This window comes from Lepidochelys olivacea (genome assembly GCF_965140295.1).
Source record: "Lepidochelys olivacea isolate rLepOli2 genome assembly, chromosome: 3".
NCBI classification, from domain to species: domain Eukaryota; kingdom Metazoa; phylum Chordata; order Testudines; family Cheloniidae; genus Lepidochelys; species Lepidochelys olivacea.
This window is the reverse complement of record NC_140413.1, coordinates 135,546,091-135,565,798: the sequence shown is the minus strand read 5'-3', so window position 1 is coordinate 135,565,798 and position 19,708 is coordinate 135,546,091. Positions and strand designations below refer to the sequence as shown.

The 19,708-nt window shown below is 38.4% G+C and overlaps 1 protein-coding gene across 1 annotated transcript in view; it reads left to right on the top strand.

The window, feature by feature from the left end:
- The window catches only part of LYST (lysosomal trafficking regulator), a 127,518-nt gene that overhangs the window by 51,645 nt on the left and 56,165 nt on the right, over nucleotides 1-19,708 (top strand). Inside the window, exons 22-30 of the mRNA XM_084625190.1 lie at nucleotides 1,210-1,837; nucleotides 3,229-3,406; nucleotides 4,827-4,996; nucleotides 6,652-6,882; nucleotides 9,858-10,024; nucleotides 10,753-10,905; nucleotides 13,856-14,047; nucleotides 17,140-17,318; nucleotides 18,762-18,968. Coding sequence (XP_084481316.1) covers nucleotides 1,210-1,837; nucleotides 3,229-3,406; nucleotides 4,827-4,996; nucleotides 6,652-6,882; nucleotides 9,858-10,024; nucleotides 10,753-10,905; nucleotides 13,856-14,047; nucleotides 17,140-17,318; nucleotides 18,762-18,968 — 2,105 coding nt within the window. The remainder of the gene's footprint in view (nucleotides 1-1,209; nucleotides 1,838-3,228; nucleotides 3,407-4,826; nucleotides 4,997-6,651; nucleotides 6,883-9,857; nucleotides 10,025-10,752; nucleotides 10,906-13,855; nucleotides 14,048-17,139; nucleotides 17,319-18,761; nucleotides 18,969-19,708) is intronic.

Below are 19,708 nucleotides of genomic sequence, written 5' to 3'. Positions count from 1 at the left end.
CTATCACAGATGAATGTTATAGCCAGGTCTTCCTCAGATTGTTGCAAAAATATGTGATGCTCCTGAGAGCTGCACACTTACATTTGCATCTTTGACTTAGCTGCAAGACGTGTAAAACCACCCAAGCAACCAGCTCTGTACTGACTACTGGAGGGGGTTCATATGTTTCTATTATTTCAGCAAGTGTCAGACAGTGCTTAGGAATGCATTCCTGATATACTGACTTCGGACAGAAGTATTAGCTATCATTCTAAAACCTTTTTGGTCAAATTGCATCACTTTTGATTTTAGAAATATTGCATTAGATACTCGGATCTAACATCCTTTCATGAAGACTGTAGTGTCCTAGCACAACCATATTTTTGTGCAATAGTTGCTGATAGTCCTTCAAATGCTTAAGTTCTACTTTTTAAAAATTGTTTTTCTGTGAATACAGAGTGGAAAGAAGGCTCACACGCTCCAAAGAGGAGACGGAATAAAATATCCGGAATAAGACAAATTTAGATGAACTGAGAGTTAGTTTACAGAAGTAGTTGAAGATGCAATATTTATCTTTAGTTTACATTTATCATTCAGTAAAAGTAGACTGGCTAATCCAGTTTTAGATGCTGCATGTTTGTGCCTCTGAGATCAGAGCTGCGCCTTTAAACACTAGTGATCTATATACACAACTTTACTTATTCAACATTTGGCCATATTCAAACACTTAATCTTTTAGGGCATTATTTATTATATAGAGCTTTAGTCATTTATATGTTCAGGGTTTTATTGCCAACTGACTTAACTGAAGGGATGAGACATAACAGAACATACCTTCTAGAATCTGCTATTTAAGTGGTGAAATCTTTAAATCAAAACAAAATCAGGAGGGCCCAAAAAATATCATTCTGCTTTGTGAGAATTAACTTGTGTATATATATTATTTTATTGCCATATGCTGTAACTCATGTAAACTGAATATTTTGTCTTTGAAATCAAATGTCTCAATAGTTGAGCAAACTTTATGGCTTGCTATGCCAAATGAATGTGGTATCTGTTCATAGTTGATTTAATGTTTGGGGCAGGGAGAAAACTGTGATTGTCAGTATAATAAGCCAAAAGGCACATTACTTGGTGCATTTTGTGGATATATTAGTTGGTGGTGAAACAGAACATTAACATTTCTAATACAAAATAGATGCTAACAGTATTTTGTGTTCTCTTCCCCAGGAAACATTATTTCCAAGATTAGTGTACCACAGATAACACACACTCAGGCACCTGAACGGCGTTGCAAAAGCCTACCAGCATCTCCTACCTCCTCACCACAAGTGCATCCGAAAAACCTACCTGGGAGCTTGGGTAGAAGCATTGATGACTTGCAGGAAGTTGGGGAGAGTGACTCTGTTGATCCACAGGAAAAAAATCTTTTTGTGGAAAACTCTGAAACATTAAAAAGGGTACAGGAGGAACTCTGTGTCAGCAGCTGTGAGTCTGCAAAAACAGTTTGTGACTCGGAGTTAACATCTGCTGAAGCATTGGTTGACATTTCAAAAGAAGAACTAGAATTATCTGAGAACAAAGAGCTAAATGCAGAACTGAAAAGTAATGAGGATGGTGCTGCAGTTGAATCATTGTTTCGCCGTCCTGACAATCTGAAGGGGCTGTCTTCATTTCAGAAAAGTCAAAATAATTTTGCAGGCTTGGGTCTAGCGTTTTCTGCTCAGAGTGGATCATCCTCCGTTGCTTGCTGGCCAACCCTCACAGATAGGAGTGCACTTCCTGAAGAATGGGAAAGTCTTACCTTCTCTTCAGTTAGTGAACAGACCTTTAAAAGATCTGAAAGACCTGATTATAGGTATGCACACTCTCTTTTTTTTTTTTTAAAGAAACATTACAATACCTCAACATTCCAGAAATAATTCTAATAGTACAGTAACTTCTGCCACAGCATATAGAATAATTTCTCCTTGACTCGACAAATATTTTGTGGTTCTTGCTCAGGACAACATACTTAGCTTTTTTTTTTTTTTTTTAAACAAATAAGTCTGAAATTTAGTGTTGCATCTGTAGCGAAAACTTGCAAATATATTCATTAAACTAGTAGTGTGCTAGAAAATTGCTTTTGTTTCAAATTCCACATTATTTAGCTAATCCCTGCCTTGAAGGGTTAACTGTTTTATATGATGCCTAGCACAGGGGGGCCCTGAACTTGACTGAAACCTTTTGGACACTACTGTAATACAAATAACTCTGCTCATGTTGCCCTCTACTGACTGCAGTCAAGAATTAAGCCCTAAAAAAGGAAGAAGAGGAGAGCATTGGGAAGAGTTTGGACAAATACCTTTGTCACACTGTCATTAGTCTGACCTTTGTCTAGCTATACTGAAAGGACGACTGGAGACGCTTGCTGTGGTTTTAATCATGCCACAACTTTATTATTAGATGTCTGGGACTACCCAGCAGATAAACATGTACAGTGCAGGTATCCTCATGTTCTTTCAATATCTACCCAGGGCAGCTCTGCCAGCCCCCTCTTTTTCCATCCAGGTTCCCCACCCAACCCATTGCTGGGACCTCAAAGGAGGGCTAAGGTGGGCTAAAACAAAAGGAGGTTGGCTCCCTGCGAGACCAGTCATAGGAGCCCCAAGCCTCCCCATTCCTCTCCTTTAACCAACACTTCCCTTTTAAGTCCTTTACCAAGCCATTTATCTAGTCACTATACATCCTCCCTATGGAGTACCTGCGCTGAACATCTGCCCCACACTTACATAATTTCTGACATTCACTCAGCATAACAAAGCCCCCACCCCCAAACCCACTGTGGTGAAAGCTCTGGGGAAGCCGAAAACCCCTCCACTCCACCTAAGCCAATCTGGTGGTGAGGAAAAAATTCCTTCCCAGCCCCCTAAAAAGGAGCAGCTTCATCTGCTCTTGGAAAAAGAGGCCTCTCATGCCCAGGTTTGCCCCTTTTTCAACCGCTCAGTCCTTCCAGTCCCAGGGGATAAATCAGCATCACCATGCTGACCCACTCCCCCTTTTGAAGCAGCTTTTGAGCCTCTCCCACCCCCCTGTAAAGCACTATTCCTTCTCCCTCAGTAAGCTGAACACCCCCCTTTCCCCCCTGTGCACTTAAAGGTGCAGTGTGGTCATTTTCCCCCTGCAGGTAGCCTCTAATGGTATTTATACACTCCTATGGTTTATAGGAAATTCAATATAGTAATAGCATATTTTCCTATTTGTTTTCAGATCCACAGAAGATTGCCTTGTGCTTATATGCTGTGGATTGTATGACCTCTTACGTGGAGTTCTTTTAATCCTGCCAGATATCATGCTAGAAGATGTGATAGACAAACTTATTCAGCCTGACACTCTTATCGTTCTTGTGAACCATCCATCTCCTCTCATACAACAAGGAGTCATTAAAGTAGGAGTATATACAGTCTAAATGTTTGCAACTCAGATAAAGATATAAACTAGCTCACTTGAATATATTCAAAGTTCGATCTAAAATGTTATTTATATGCAGATTGTTAGCAAAAATAAGATTGACTTCTTTATTATGTTCCCCTAGTCTTATCCCCACAAAGCCTTTTTAAAACTGAGTTGATTATATTTAGCTGTTTGAGAATTTCTTCATAAAAAGTATCTTTTCAATTGATAGTTATATAAATTCTACAATTTAAGTTAGAGATGAAAGAAATCAAATCCTATGATGGGAGCAAATAGCGCTTAAAAATTGGAGTGACATAAGAAAATAAATGACCATCCTTCAGTAGGGGTAGTGCATCATACAAAAATTATTTCCTCTAGTGTTTGCTTAGTCCTGAAATCCTTCCTCAAGGCAGAGTTTCCATTGCAGTCAGTGTGACTCTTGCCTGGGTATTAACTTAAACGGACTATGGGTTTTATCTCGATTTTGTCAGAGTGGTTTTTTCCATTTTATGAAGAGGAAAACAGTTTGCAATGGAGAATTTTGCTCTTGAGGCAGGGACTACGGAGTAGCTTTGGCTTGTAGTTTGAAGAAGAACTTCAAAAGTTTAGTTAACGGTAGATGGATGGATAGATAAAAAATAAAACCACTTAAGTCACCAATCAGTAACAATTTAGATAAAACGTAAAATAGATTTTTAATAAACTTTTTTGTTCAATTTTTCATATAAATAAATATAATTCTTATTCTAGGTGTAATATATAAAAAAATAAAATATAACCTATGAGTGAAGACTGAAACAACTGGGTTTGTTTAGTCTGGAAAAGAGAAGAATGAGAGGGGACATAACAGTTTCAAGTACATAAAAGGTTGTTACGAGGAGGAGGAAGAATTGTTCTTCTTAACCTCTGAGGATAGGACAAGAAGCCATGGGCTTAAATTGCAGCAAAGGAGGTTTAGGCTGGACGTTAGGAAAAACTTCCTAACTGTCAGGGTGGTTAAGCACTGGAATAAATTGTCTAGGAAGGCTGTGGAATCTCCGTCACTGGAGATTTTTAAGAGCAGGTTAGACAAACACCTGTCGGGGATGGTCTAGATAATACTTAGTCCTGCCATGAGTGCAGGGGACTAGACTAGATGACCTCTCAAGTTCCCTTCCAGTCCTATGATTATATAATTCTAGATGTGTTTTTTATATATAATCTTCTTCTCTTGGATGGATTGAGGTCAATGGAAATTTCAAACAAAATCAAAGGAAAGAATTTGTCACTTAATTTGGAATCTGAAAAATTTTAAAGCATTTTAACTCTTCCTTTCTGAATGGAACATGTTGCAAACAAGAATATTTAAACTTCCAAGGAAATGATACATAAAAATATTTCATCTTGAATCAAAATTGTGCATTTCTTTCTAGTTGTTGGATGCATATTTCAACAGAGCAACCAGGGAACAAAAGGAGAAATTCTTAAAAAATCGTGGCTTCTCCTTGTTAGCCAACCAGTTGTATCTTCACCAAGGAACTCAGGAACTTTTGGAGTGCTTTTTGGAAATGCTCATTGGTCGATCTGTTGGTCTTGATGAAGAGTAAGTATTGCTTTTCTTCAGCATTCAGAAGGTGCACTGTTTTAGTTCAAACAACGATATTGAGTTGTCTGCTGATGGCAAGGATATAATTGCATTTAAGTCCCACCATGTTTTCAACAGCAGACAGCCTTATAAACAGTTCCTCACCAAAAATGTTTCTGATTGCAAGTTTATTGGAACTCTAAAAACTCAGTTTCTCAGTTTTCCCTTAATTACATTACTCTGCAATCCTCATGCAAAATGGCACATCCACGCCCACTGAACAACCAGAACATGGTGCACTTTCACTTGACCTTTCATGAAGAGAGGGAGTCCCATATCCTTGTTCAATATTGAGGCCTCTCTACATCCTTTGAACTCATCATAGTCTGTTTTGCCCTTGCCATTCTCCAGTCAGAGCCCATATGAGACACTGGGCAATATTAATAACTCAATCACCACTGTAGACCCTACCTACAAAATTGTGACAACTAGCTAGAAAAAAAATTCTGTGCCAACTGCTACCATAATCTGCAACTAAATCAAAATCTCTAGGTTTCCTTTAGTATCATCTCTATAATTTGTACTACATCCTTGTACCACAAAGAGGAGGAATCCCACAGAAGGATTTAGGAAAGAGAAAATCTCACTTTAAGCAGCCTATTCCGCCAAATTGGTGGGAAGTAATTTTTCTCTGAATATATGGCTAGTCAGACCCTTCTGTTTGACACTGTAGAGATCTAACAATACAGAATGGAGAGTTAACATCCAGGTATAGCCAAAGGCCCACAGTCTGCCCAATCAGGAAAAAGCTCTTGCTTCAGTTGCCTACTATAGTGCGAGATCAGTACCCACAGATTATTTCCTACATATACCAGAAGGTAACTATTCATGCTAATAGAAAGCTTTGAACCTGCCAGATGTCCTACCAGCCCCACGAAGAAAAGCAGACATCTCCTCAGAAAGGACTGAGGTGGATGGGGATGAGACTTAGCCTTTTAGGAATCTGTTATGATGCTTACTTCAGAATATATTAGTAATAGAGTGGTACGACGATATATTTTTAATTCCTTTTCCATTATGTGATAGAAAGTCTTAATGCAAGGACTGTAGTTCTGTTTATGGCTTCTGGAGTTGAAATGAACAAAAGGTATTCATCCTTGATTTTAATTAGTTTCAGCAGTAATGAATACAGTATATCAAAGCCTCCTCTTGAACAGTAGATTATTTTATTGCAGCAAACCCATACCTCATTTCATGACAGTGGCACTGCCAGTTGCAATATTTTATTACGAGAAATAGAATGAGTCACGAGAGAACTTTTGTGCCACTGGCTTTTAGTAAAAGCTGACAGTCAGATTTTTCTATTTATGAAATGAGTAGTGTAAACCTATTTGTAGTTTATGAAAACTACATTAATATCTCTTTTAGGGGTCTCATTTCCCTGTAAGCCTTGCAAGCATTTTTTGTAATTCTTATTACCATTAACAGATTAGATAAGCATTGTCACTGACATGAAATGAGATGCCATGGAAATCACTCCCATCCCCTGGTCAGTACATAACAGTTAGCATAGACTCTCCTTAGTATTCATAATCTAGAAAATTCAGTTGTGCATACTGTGATGATTATTTTACAGACAGATGATGAATTCCTATTTGTTTCTATTTTAATAGATTTGACATGGAAGATGTAAAAAATGCTGGACTTTTTCAAAAATGGTGTGTCATTCCTGTTCTGGGACTTATAGAGAATTCTCTCTATGACAACGTACTGCTGCATAATTCCTTCTGCCTTCTGCTACAAATCATAAATTCCTGCTCTAAAATGGCAGATATGCTGCTTGATAATGGTTTGCTATATGTGCTGTGTAATACTTTAGCAGCCCTTAATGGTATAGAAACAAAGTAAGTGTTGCATTACCTGAATATTTCAGATTCACTCTAAAAACAATTTACAAGTTTACACTAGATTATTTTAATCATATATATGCTTCTAATTATTTTTTTTAATGTCCAGTTTAAACAACACAACAAATTGGGTATGATTCTGAAATGAAAATGAGAATCAGGCCCAGTGTGCCTTGCTTTAATGCCTTGCTTTACTTATGCTTAAGAGGCACTTCTTTTTGATAGCTCTGTGTGTGCTCAATTTTTTTCTTCCTTCTTTTTGAGAAGAAATGTCTCATACTTTTTGTGTGTGTGGGTCTAATTTTGGAAACTCTTGTAAAATCTCATTGGTCCTTTTGAGAACTTGTTTAATGAAAAACCGACATTTCTTGCTTTGTTACCACATCTTTCAAGCACTTCTTTTGAAAACTTACCTAGCAAAAAAGTGTTTTGTCCAGTTACCATGGCAATGACTCTTATTAATTTGAGGGGTGGGAGCAAGTGTTTAAATTCCATTGACTGAGTGGGATTTAGGCGTGTGCCTAAGTTCCTTGTTGAATAGGGGTGGCATTATTCACATGGTTTAAATTTAAGCATATGCATAATTGCTTTATCAGACCATAACTTACAGATTTTATGGACTCTTTTGTGACATTAATTTAGATATAATTAATAGTAGATAATTGACTTTTTGTACAGAAATCTAGTACAAAGTATCTATTATTACAGCTCTAAATCACTTTTGTTTTTTCAGATAACGTAGTCATACATTTTTGTAATAGACATTTTGCAGTCTTAAATTCAGTTGAAGAAATTAGATATTGTACTTTAATTTGTACCCACAGCAGTTGTCTCCTGGTCAGCAATAGTTGTACATTTGGCTCAATGGATAATGCTACTTTAGTCTTAAAGTAAATTTAGTCTTAAAATCTGTCTCATTCATCATGGTGGTACTTAAAACCTCATTAACTTTCACTGTGTATTATTGTCTAACATTTCCATTATGCAATTCATCTGTAAATTGTAGCTAACAAATTTGTTGGATTAAATGAGTTAAATAGCTAATCTAAGAACATAAGAATGGCCATACTGGGTCAGACTATAAAGGTCCATCCAGCCCAGTATCTTGTCTGCTGACAGTGGCCAATGCCAGGTGCCCCAGAAGGAGTGAACCTAACGGGTAATAATCAAGTAATCTCTCTCCTGCCGTCCATCTCCACCCTTTGACAAACAGAGGCTAGGGACACCATTCCTTACCCATCCTGGCTAATAGCCATTAATGGACTTAACCTTCATGAATTTATCTAGTTCTCTTTTAAACCCTGTTATAGTCCTAGCCTTTGCAACCTCCTCAGGCAAGGAGTTCCACAGGTTGACTGTGTTGTGTGAAGAACTTCCTTTTATTTGTTTTAAACCTGCTGCCCATTAATTTCACTTGGTGGCCCCTAGTTCTTATATTATGGGAACAATTCAATAACTTTTCCTTCTTCACTTTCTCCACACCACTCATGATTTTATATATCTTCCAATAAAACAAATGTACAAGTTGTGGTAGTGTCTGAGAGTTTTTGGGAGTCTTTGTATCTGAAAATTTTCTATTTTGAAATGAACCAATGTTTGAACATTTAAAAATTGGACAGTTCAAATGCAAAACTGGAAGGAGGAAAAATGTTCAAGAATCCTCCTGGCCCCTCTCATTTTCTCCATATTGGATCTGACTTATTGTAGAGTGGAGAAGGAATTTGGTTTGACTGGCTGCTCTGCGGCTCATCCCATTCCCTGCCCCGCTGGCTGTTATGCCTGCTATGCTGTGCATGCTGAGGGCATGACATAGGCAGGGAGCCAGCTGAGTTTTACAGCAGAGAAGAGTCCTAACTGCTGGGAGAGAGTGACCAATGTTGGCAAGGAGGCTGCTGCTAAAAGCATACCTTTCAACTTACCAAGGCTCAAATGTGGGATGCAGTTTGTAACAAAGACCAAAAATAAGGGACACAAAACAAAATTATTAATGTAGGAAATAAAAAAATGATTAATTTCTTTAGTATAAAGGACTTATAGTCATAGTTCTTTACTTTTGATGTAAATGATGTTCAGCAATTAAACTAAGGGGGTCATTACATTTGTGTAGAACATAGGAAACTTTGAGACTTAAATGAGCAATGTCCTTCAGTGAAAGACAGAGATGGGACTAAAGAACTGAAAGTCAGTTATTTTCCTTGTCTCAGGCCATCATTCCCAGGTTGGGAAACCCAGACGTAAGCCACACTATACTATGCAAACAACTAAACATCAATCATGCACAAGAAGCAATAGCATTCTACTAAAAATGTGACCAGTGGCTGACCTGCAGGAGCAACTAGACTTGGGGAGAGATGCAGTTTACATAAGAATAGTCTCCCATCCAAAGAATAGCTGCACTGTTAACGATCTTATAATGCACTAAGTTTACTCAAAAAAACTGATGTTTAAAAATATTTAATACACTTTTCTTTTTGAAATCTAAAGTGAGGAGAAAGTAAAACTGTTTGCTCATGTGTTCAGTTAGTAGGGCACAGAACAAATACTCAATTTTGATTGTTCGGTAAAACTAATTTGTAGTTGCAAAACTGGAGAGAATGGTAGTGTTTTAAAGTTCAGTAATTTGAAAAAATTATAATTCAGATCTGTTCTTCACTTAATGTAAAAGTCATTTGCTTTCAAGACCGTTATATGGAACTTCATTCTTAACACTGGAATCTCTTCCAAAGATTTTTGGGTGTCCACTTTTTCTGAATGAAAACATAGCTAATGTTGTCTTTGTGTTAACAGTTTGTTTCCTGTCTTCAGCAGTATCAGATTTAGTGTGGAAGTGTTTGGATTTTGTAACATTATCTGTAAATTACTTTTCCTTCTTCTAACCATACCAAGTACTGTGTTAGTGCCATTTTAATTCTGATTGTTTCATATGAATACAAAAAACTATTTGTAGTAATTATAACTGACTTTGTTTACAGCATTCCTTTGAATGACTACAAGCTTCTTGTGTGCGATATACAACAATTACTAGTAGCAGTCACAATTCATGCCTGCAGTTCCTCAGGTTCTCAGTATTTTCGTGTTATTGAGGACCTCATTATACTACTGGGACATCTTCAAAATAATAAAAATGAGAAGACCCAAAGTAAGTCATAAGCTTTCACTTACATTTTCAAATCCCATGGAACTGCTAACTTTCTCATAGATTTCATAGAGGATATTCCTATGACAAAAAGAGCTAATTTTTAGAGTTGAGGGGGTACCTGGTTGTGTACCTTATTTTCCTGTAAGTGACCCTTGTACAATAGTGGCTTAATTACAGTCCTAGTCTGTTGATTATAAATATGTACCAGTAACTGGAGTTCTGCCTGGACATCTGAGGTAAAAGGCCTAGAATGGAATATTTGGAGTATTATGAAAATAGTGACAATATTAAGAGATTCCATATAATAGTTATTTCCATTTATAACTTTTAATAAATAAAAATATGAAGACATTAAAATTTGGTGGCTGTTTTTTCCCAAGCCCGGGGGGGAGTCTTTGCTTTGTAACTGATACTGTGACATGCATCTAATATTGGGGTGGTTTTGCAGTGACTTTCTTGGAAGTGTGTGGTTTTGAAAATTAAATATATCTGGCCCTTTTTAATTTCCATCAACATCTCAAAAAAAGGCTTGTCACCTCTTTTAGAAACCAGTGTTGAAATGCATTTTCAAAAGTTTTGTAATGTGTGAAATTCTATTATTTTGGTGTTACAGAAATATATGTAAAGGATAAAATGAAAATAAGAACCATGCTAACATTTTGGATACTTATTTATGTAAACTACCATGAGGAAAATGTCCTATGTTCTTTGTTGCCTCTCATTTGTAGACATGGCAATTGCTCTGCAATTCAGAGTTCTTCAGGCAGCTATTGAATTAATAAAAGCTACAGCAAACCAAGACTCACAGGATCTGGCTAACTCTTTACGTTTACCTGCTACCCATCATCACACAATGTTTCAAAAACGTAAAAGCATTGCTGGTGAGTGATAAATTGTATAGTATGTTGTATTAAGAGAATTTTATCGCTTCTTCTGCCCTCTTTATGTGATGGAGCCAGTCATATTTTTCTACTCTGGCATTTAATGAGACACAGGTTGTAAAAGTGTGTATGTGTGGACTTGTGTTGATGAGTTCCCTGCAACTTTACTTTTGGTACTACACGACCATTTCCTCAATCAATGTACTGCTATATTTAGGAAACATAGTATATTAAATAAATATGCGTCATTTAAATTTAGCAAAATACACCCCAGCAGAAGTGAGTGAATCTCCTGTGGAAGTCTAGTGCAAATCCACCTGTGGAAAAAATGATGATCTAAGTTTTCTGTGTTGTATGTAAGGTGAACAGTAGTGTAACTTATGTATGACTTTTGCATTCAGTAGGTGTGCAGAATAAGTGTTGCTTATATGTTGGAAGAAGGGAGTGTAGCAATAATTTCTCCTTCACCTAACACTGTATCATCCCTGAAGACTCCAGAAGCCAAATTCAACTTGGATTTGAAATGAGTTAACAAACACACATATATAGCCCCTCCCCACACAGACACACCTTATGTTAAAATAACATTAAGATTACAAAGTCACACAGTAAACTTAGGAAATGCCAGTATTAAGGTTTCCTATATAATTTGTCGTCCTTGCATTTTGATAGTCTTTAATTACATGATCACATACTGCTTTTTTCCGCAGGGTTGTGTGATCATATACTTAAAGACTGCATCATAAAACATATGCACAAAGGCAACTTTCATTCTGACATTTCTTGAGCATGTGCCTTTGCAACCTTACATTCTTTTTCGTACAGTATTTGTATAAAATTTCTTAATCGTCAGACAAACCCTGAAAAACAATTGTCATATAGTATCAGATGGACCCCCCAACTTGGGTCGTGAACAGGGTTCTGATCTTTAAATCCAGTCTACAACTTAAGCTAACAGAGTAACTGATAGTAGTAGTGAGTTCTCCTCCTCTATGTGGACCAACTACTAGAGGGGGATGATAAATTAGGGCAAACTTTTAAGTTTCAAGATCCTGCTCCAAAGCATGTAGGTATTAGAGCTTCTGAAAGAGTATACTTTTTTTTTAACATGAGAAAAACCTAGTTTTCTTTAATCTCATTCTTAAAAGCAACTGAACTGTTTTAATGGAAACTTTCAACAACAACAAATATCTGCTTGAGGTAGATACCTGGCATGGATAATTTTAGTTTTTATAAGCAAGTAAATGCTGTAATGGAAAGTGTTATGCAACCTTAACTCTAGGTAGCACTACCAGTTCAGACTATAATAGTTTGTGAATCATTTTTGTGAAGTGCTTTTGGATTCTTTGGCTGAAAGGTGCTCTCTGTATCTAGGTCATTACATTCAGCTGCATTTAAGATTTCACTGAAGACTGTTACATAAAAAAATGTGTGTTCTGTTAATTGTTTAAAACAAAAAGAAAAGGAGTACTTGTGGCACCTTAGAGACTAACCAATTTATTTGAGCATAAGCTTTCGTGAGCTATAGCTCACTTCATCGGATGCATACCGTGGAAAGTGTCAGATGTCAAGAATTATAACATTCATAAACCAGTCGGAGAACACTTCAATCTCTCTGGTCACGCGATTACAGACATGAAAGTTGCTATATTGCAACAAAAAAACTTCAAATCCAGACTCCAGCGAGAAACTGTTGAATTGGAATTCATTTGCAAATTGGATACAATTAACTTAGGCTTGAATAGAGACTGGGAATGGCTAAGTCATTATGCAAGGTAACCTATTTCCCCTTGTTTTTTCCTCCCCCCTCCCCACGTTCTTGTTAAACCCTGGATTTGTGCTGGAAATGGCCCAACTTGATTATCATACCCATTGTAAGGAGAGTGATCACTTTAGATAAGCTATTACCAGCAGGAGAGTGGGGTGGGAGGAAGTATTTTTTCATGCTTTGTGTGTATATAAAAAGATCTTCTACACTTTCCACAGTACGCATCCGATGAAGTGAGCTGTAGCTCACGAAAGCTTATGCTCAAATAAATTGGTTAGTCTCTAAGGTGCCCCAAGTCCTCCTTTTCTTTTTGCGAAGACAGACTAACATGGCTATTACTCTGAAAGCTGTTTAAAACAAAGGTTCAATTGCAATGAAAGATTCCATTATTTCTCGTCTGCCAAAACAACACTTCTATTCCTGCAGTCAATTTCTGATGCCCCCCTCCTTCAGTCTGTTAAACCAGGAGCTGCCCCTCCGGTACCTTACTGGATCCACTTCATATAGTTCCCTACAGAAGCGGGTGCAGTAGTGGTGGTCATGCTTACCCATTCATTCTGCAAAAACATTTCTCAGGAAATGTTTTGCAGGATTAGATATGAAGTAGATGCATCTATCAAAGTAATTTTTGATAGATCAATATGAAAATGTGTTTACCTTTCAGAGCTGTTAACTTCACTGGTCTTAGTTCACATTGCTTAAAACCTACTTTCTATAAGCATGTTAGTATAAGAACAATTAACTTTTCAATAACAGCAGTAATGTGGTAACATTATAGAAGTAGGGAAGTGAAAGAGTGACTGTTCAGAAGCTGTTTTATACAGTGAATAGTTCTGAGAAATAATATTTTGGAAACGCTAAAGAAAATTCAACAGTTGAACAGGTAATGTGCTATAGTTTAAGATGAGTTTTTCATCAAAACTCTAAACTTCAATCCTGTTGTTACATGAATGTTATACATTTCATTTTCAAGTGGAAAAACTGTCACACTTTTCCAAATTTAAAGAAGAACGTGGACATTCCTTGTTCCTTTTTAAAGAAATATATTTCAAATATTTTCCCTCATAACCACAACCAATTTTCTTTCCTAGATGAGAGCTATTGGTGCATGCAGTGAAGTTACGAATGTGATATTTAATCTATTCATGAGGATGCTATTGATATATTTCTCTATATTTAAAGGTTCCAGGAAATTTTCTCTTGCTCAATCTGACACACTAGTGATGAAAATGCGTTTAGTAGCAAGTGATGAACTTAACATGATGATGCAGCGGCGAATGAGCCAAGAGAATCCTATTCGAGCCACTGAGACTGAGTTTATACAGAGGTTACAGAGACTCACTGTTCTAGCGGTTAACAGGTTCATTTATCAAGGTAGGAACAGGGGAAAAAATATATGGTAACTATGCTTATAGTGATCACACCACCCATTAAGTGGTGGGGACTGCTGTCTGGCTTGTTGGAAAAGGTGTGTGCCCTTTTAAGGGCTAGAAAGTAAGGGAGACACTTTCTGCTGCACTGCAGACCATGTCAGTGTGGGAATGCTGACTCTTCCCTCCCCCAGGTGACCGAGACGGCAGGGACTATATAGGTCCATGCTGGTGCAGGAAAAGCCCTCTTTCATCTGGACCAGGTGAAGCAGTACCCATCCTCCACCCATGGAAGTGGTGAAATACTGGGTTTTGTCAGGATCTGCTGCGCTAGTTGCTACTTTCTTGGGGGGGCTGGGAAGGAATTTTCCCTCCCCCACTAGATTGACCACGGCAAAGTGGGTGGTTTTTTTGCCTTCCCCACGATGGGTTTGCGGGCGGGAGGAGATCTTAGTTGGGATGAACATGAAATGGGAGTTAGACTATGATGTCGCAACTTATTATGTAACATGGAGTGGCTGTCCAGTGTAGGTACTCCATAGGGAGGGGATGCAGTAATCAGATAAAATGAATTGGTAAAGGATTTAAAGGAGGTATCCTTTAAAGGAGTGGAAATGTAGGAAGGGGGATTTGGGGCTCCTATGTCTGGTATGGCATGAAGCCAATCTCCCTCTCCTTTATAGCCCCCTCTTAACCCTCATTTGAGGTAGGTGAGAATGTTGAGGTCCCAGCAGTGCGTTGGCTGGGGACCAGGATGGTTAAGCGGGAAGGCAGATGGAAGGCCCTCGCCCTTTTCCTCCCACCCCCAGGTATATATTGAAAAGATTAAGCAATTTACCTGCACTGTGCACTTTTATCTGCTAGGTCCTCCCAAGCATATAAGACCAAAGCTGTTGCCTAATTAAACTACATCCAGTATCTCCTGTCCTCCTTCCAGCATAGCCAGACAAAGGATTGTTTTATTTTTATTGTTGCCTTACAATGCCAGTGTTTTGTTATATTAAAAATGTATTAATGTTCTTAATATGTTGTGGGTATGAAGGGAGCGGAGTTTATTTGGGGTTATGACTCTCAGAATTTGGATTAATGTTTTTTTCATTTTAAAATTCATCCTCACCACTGGAGCTTAGTCTCTGCTTCTTGTATTAAATACTTGACAGATTGGATCTAATTTTTATTTCACTGAACTGGACCAGTTCATGTGACAAATATCTAATTCTGATTAAGTCTAAGGCAAGGGGGAGCTTTCCTAGTTTGCTTCTCACCTTTGAGATTATTAGATACAGAAATGTAGGTCAATTTAGAATTCTATAATAATGAATACCTGACAATACTTACAGTTTTTAAAAATAACTTACCTAATTTTTATGAATTTGCACAGACCTATTGCATATCTCTCACCCACTCCACTTCATGCATTCGTTCCACCACCACTTTCACTCAATTTGTAGTCTTTACATACAGACTTTCACTCCACACCTACTCCTTTTCCAGTTCTAGATATCTGTAGGCATGTACACTCCCTTTGCATACATATAGCTACTCATTCTCCACACCTATCTTCCCAATGCCACATCCATCCATTCCACATGCACCCAGACCTGCCAACTCTGAGGTTTTCCCTGTAGACTATGGATCTGTGGAAATTCTGTATGACTGTCCTTCCCCGTTTCCCTATGTCCCTATAGCCATGTGCTGAATTCCTATTGGACATACAATACACCAAGTGCCCCCCCACAGCCCAAGATAAGTGTCCCCCCATCCCTTGTCTGGAGGAGTTGGTCTCAAGACATACTGTCTTTGAGTGACCTCTTTTTAACTACAAACCTTGGCATCCAGAGGTTCTTGGGACACAGGACCACCTAGCCCCCAATCCACAGAGTACTGGCATTTTCAGGGGAAGTGACACAGCCTTGTTCTTACCTGCTAGGACCTGGCCCATTAGTGGATTGGGCTGTACTGTGTTCTTTGGTGCATAAAATTGCATGCAAAAATAGTAGGATGAAGCATATTTAAGGAAACTTATATGCAATAGAAATCTAGTGTATGTGGCTTCTGTGTCCATATGGCTTGTCAGAACCTTTCCATTTACTAAAGTTAGTCAATCACCTTTATGTTTGCCCCATTTCCGTGAATTGGTTGAATTTTTAATGGGAATCGTGTTTTTTAGGGGCCACTTTTGCTGTTTGTGGGACTTGAAATGTATGGGAGTTCTGCATGTGGAATAGTTGCAGAATGGAGTCTTTAAATGATTAACTCCTAATTTTTAATTTGGTTTAACCAGTGTCTAGATTAACTGTTTATATATTCACAGTGTAGTAGTACAGTGGATATTTGACTATTACTACTTACAGTACACTAGGATTAAGTTAGCATGGTCTGAGATGCCACTGATCTTTCAACTCTGTCCGCATACCTATTAAAGAGACCGCATCATAGGACCTAACACATAAGCTACACCATCAGGGGCTCATTCACCTGCACATCTACCAATGTGATATATGCCATCATGTGCCAGCAGTGCCCCTTTGCCATGTACATTGGCCAGACGGGACAGTCTCTATGCAAAAGAATAAATGGACACCAATCAGACATAAGAATTGTAACGTTCAAAAACCAGTAGGAGAGCACTTCAGTCTCCCTGGACACACAATAACAGACTTAAAAGTGGCCATTCTTCCCAAAAAACACCTTCAAAAACAGACTCCAGTGAGAAACTGACGAACTGGAATTAATTTGCAAACTTGACACCATCAAATTAGGCCTGAATAAAGATTGGGAATGGCTGGGTCACTACAAAAATCATTTTTCCCTCTGTTGATACTCACCCCTTCTTGTCTACTGTTGGGAATAGGCCACTTCCACCCTGATTGATTGAATTGGTCTCGTTAGCACTGATCTCCCACTTGGTAAGGCAACTCGCATCTTTTCAGATGCTGTATTTTTATACCTGCCTATTGTACTTTCCATTCCATGCATCTGATGAAGCGGGTTACATCCCACAAAAGCTTATGCCCAAATAAATTTGTTAGTCTCTAAGGTGCCACAAGGATTCCTTTGTTTTTATTGATCTGTTTGTGCTTCTTAAAATTTAAGAACCTACTGAAGATTGCCTTGATGTGTTGGGTACACCAGAGACCACAATTCAATGCAGACTTTCAGCATCCCAGCTGGAAGCCTCTGAAGAGGAGGACCAACAAGAACTGCCTAGCAGTACAAATTATTTTCTGAAAGAAATGTTCAAAATGATGGTTGAAGGAATCAAAGTATCTATTGTAAGTAACTAGGCAGTATGTCTGTATTACATCCTATTGCTTAAGGAGCATTGTGGCAAATGCTGTCTCTCTGTAGGACTGTTCATATTCATAAATGTTCAGTTTTTGTTGCATCTCAGGTATTATAATACAAATGCAATTTGTCACTTGGCCATTGCATAAGAAAGTATCCTGATATTGGATAAGTTTTGACCTTTGCATAAATTGGTGCTCATTAAAAAAAAAAAAAAGATTGGGGGGGGGGAATTAAAATCGGTTTGGCGTGTGGGGTCTGGAGGAAGTGAACCTTTCTCTGTCGGTTCTTATGAGACTCGTCATAGCTGAGCTCCCATCCTTCAGATTTCAGCAAGGCCATAGAAGAAATTGTATATATTTAAGAAAAAAAAAAAGCACGTGTCCAAAAACTGTTTCCCTGAATGTAGCTGTTGGTTCACTGTATTCCTGTGTTCCCAAGTTGAGCTTGCAATGGATTTAATAAAAATTTGACTTGTCATTTTCTGTTCCTTTGTGACTTAAGGAAGACCTGAAAGGGATTAACTCTTTTAACCTTGGAACTATCAGGAATGCCACATCTGGTCTTAGACTTTTTTGCTTGAGTATTGTTCAGAGGTCTCAGGAATGTTTACTGTGAGCTCTAGATACCAAACCGTCAATTAAGGTGTTAATCTCTAGCAAAGGCTTCCTTCATGAAAAATTGCAACTAGTGTTTGTTTATAATTAGTGATTTAAAGTTAACAAAAATAAGGGTTTTTTAAAACAATTTGATTAAAAATCCTGTCCCTCAGAGTTGGTCAACTTTCACTCTCTTGGCTGTTATGACACCATTGTCTTGTTAGTTCAACATCGTAGTCTTCCAGCCTAAATCAGAGCTGAATTTCTAATGTCAGAAAAAACAGAAAAATAAAAAATCTTCAAGTCACCTTTATATATCAAAACCCTTTTTTCCCTTTGTAAGGTCATCTTTAAACCTCTGTCCCAGTAAATTAATTATTTGTTAATGTGTTTCCTCAATAAGATTTTTCTACCAGATTTACTGTATCCTTTCCTGTTCCAGTTTTCTTTTCAAGCTTGTTGTATGCTCTATCCCGGGGTCCCCAACACGGTGCCCGTGGGTGCAGTGGCACCCACCGGGGCAGTTGCGTGTGCCCGCAGGACACCATGCCGCCAAAATGCTGCCGCCGAGCACGGTCCCCGGAGAACTGCCCGCCGAAATGCCGCCCGGACATGTTGCTGTTTCTTGGCGGCAGTTCGGCGGTAGCGCTTCTTGCCACTGCCATGTTTTGGCAGCATTTCGGCAGCGGGGTGTCAGGCGCCTGCCAGTCTTCTGGGAATTGGAATATGCTATTCCCACAGAGAGGCTGGGGACCACTGCTCTATGCAAAGTTCTGATCAGAGAAACCCTGTTTACTGAGAGGGGGGAAAACAAACCTCTTCTTGCTTTAGGGTACAAGCAGAATCAGCTCGCCTAGGCAACAGTGGAAGAGAATCCTCTGGTCCTGTAAGGATACATTCCGTATGCAGCTTGGAAAACTCCTAGTGCATATTTTGTCTCCAGCACAACCATTGCAAGAAAGAAAGCAAGCTTTGGAGATAGTATGTGAAACAAACCACCGGGAGATTATGCGAGATTGTCTCAACTCAGCTCTGCAAGTAAGCACTGCTATATTTTTAAGCATAAAAACTTCTGAAGCCCTTGCACGTAAACATCCTGGTTTAAATTTAAAAAATATTTGCAGGAGTGTTTTTTCCAGTGGATGCACAGAAGAAGTTAGTTTCAGAGGTTGTCAAGTCTCGCTTCTAGCCCTGCTGGCATTCACTGTAGCAGAACATAGTACTAGCATTTTCACATGTACAAGCTGTTACTGGCCCGAGACGAACATTGTCCTTCCTGAGCCTTTGGCATAATCAGGGTGGAAAATTTCACATTTGGTGGGGGGGAAGACAAGGAAACCTTTTTCCTGCGAGGTTGATCTTTGTTGTGTTTAATGGCAGATGTCTGAAAGTGCTGGGAGATTTATAACGTTAAAATAAATCCTGATTAGATGAATTAGTGGGCAGGTGATGCACTTGTAACTATGTGGTGAACTTACTTAGCATATGCCTTTCTAGTTTCGCATATAAGGTGGGCATGTGCACTTGCATGTGTCCTTCTCTCTGTAGGAAGCAAGATGGAATCATTTCAGGCATGTTTGCCTTATAGATAGTGAGAGAGGAACATTTATATTTTGTTTTCTGCAAAGGCACATTTGAATGTGTAATGTACCAGGCAAGGGTGCTACAGGTAGGTGGGTTTACTAAAGTCAATAGAGAGAGAGAGTGTGTGTGTGTGTGGGTGTGTGTGTGTGAGATTGGTGGCTAGTAGCCCATACTGAGAGAGTGGATTGGAATCG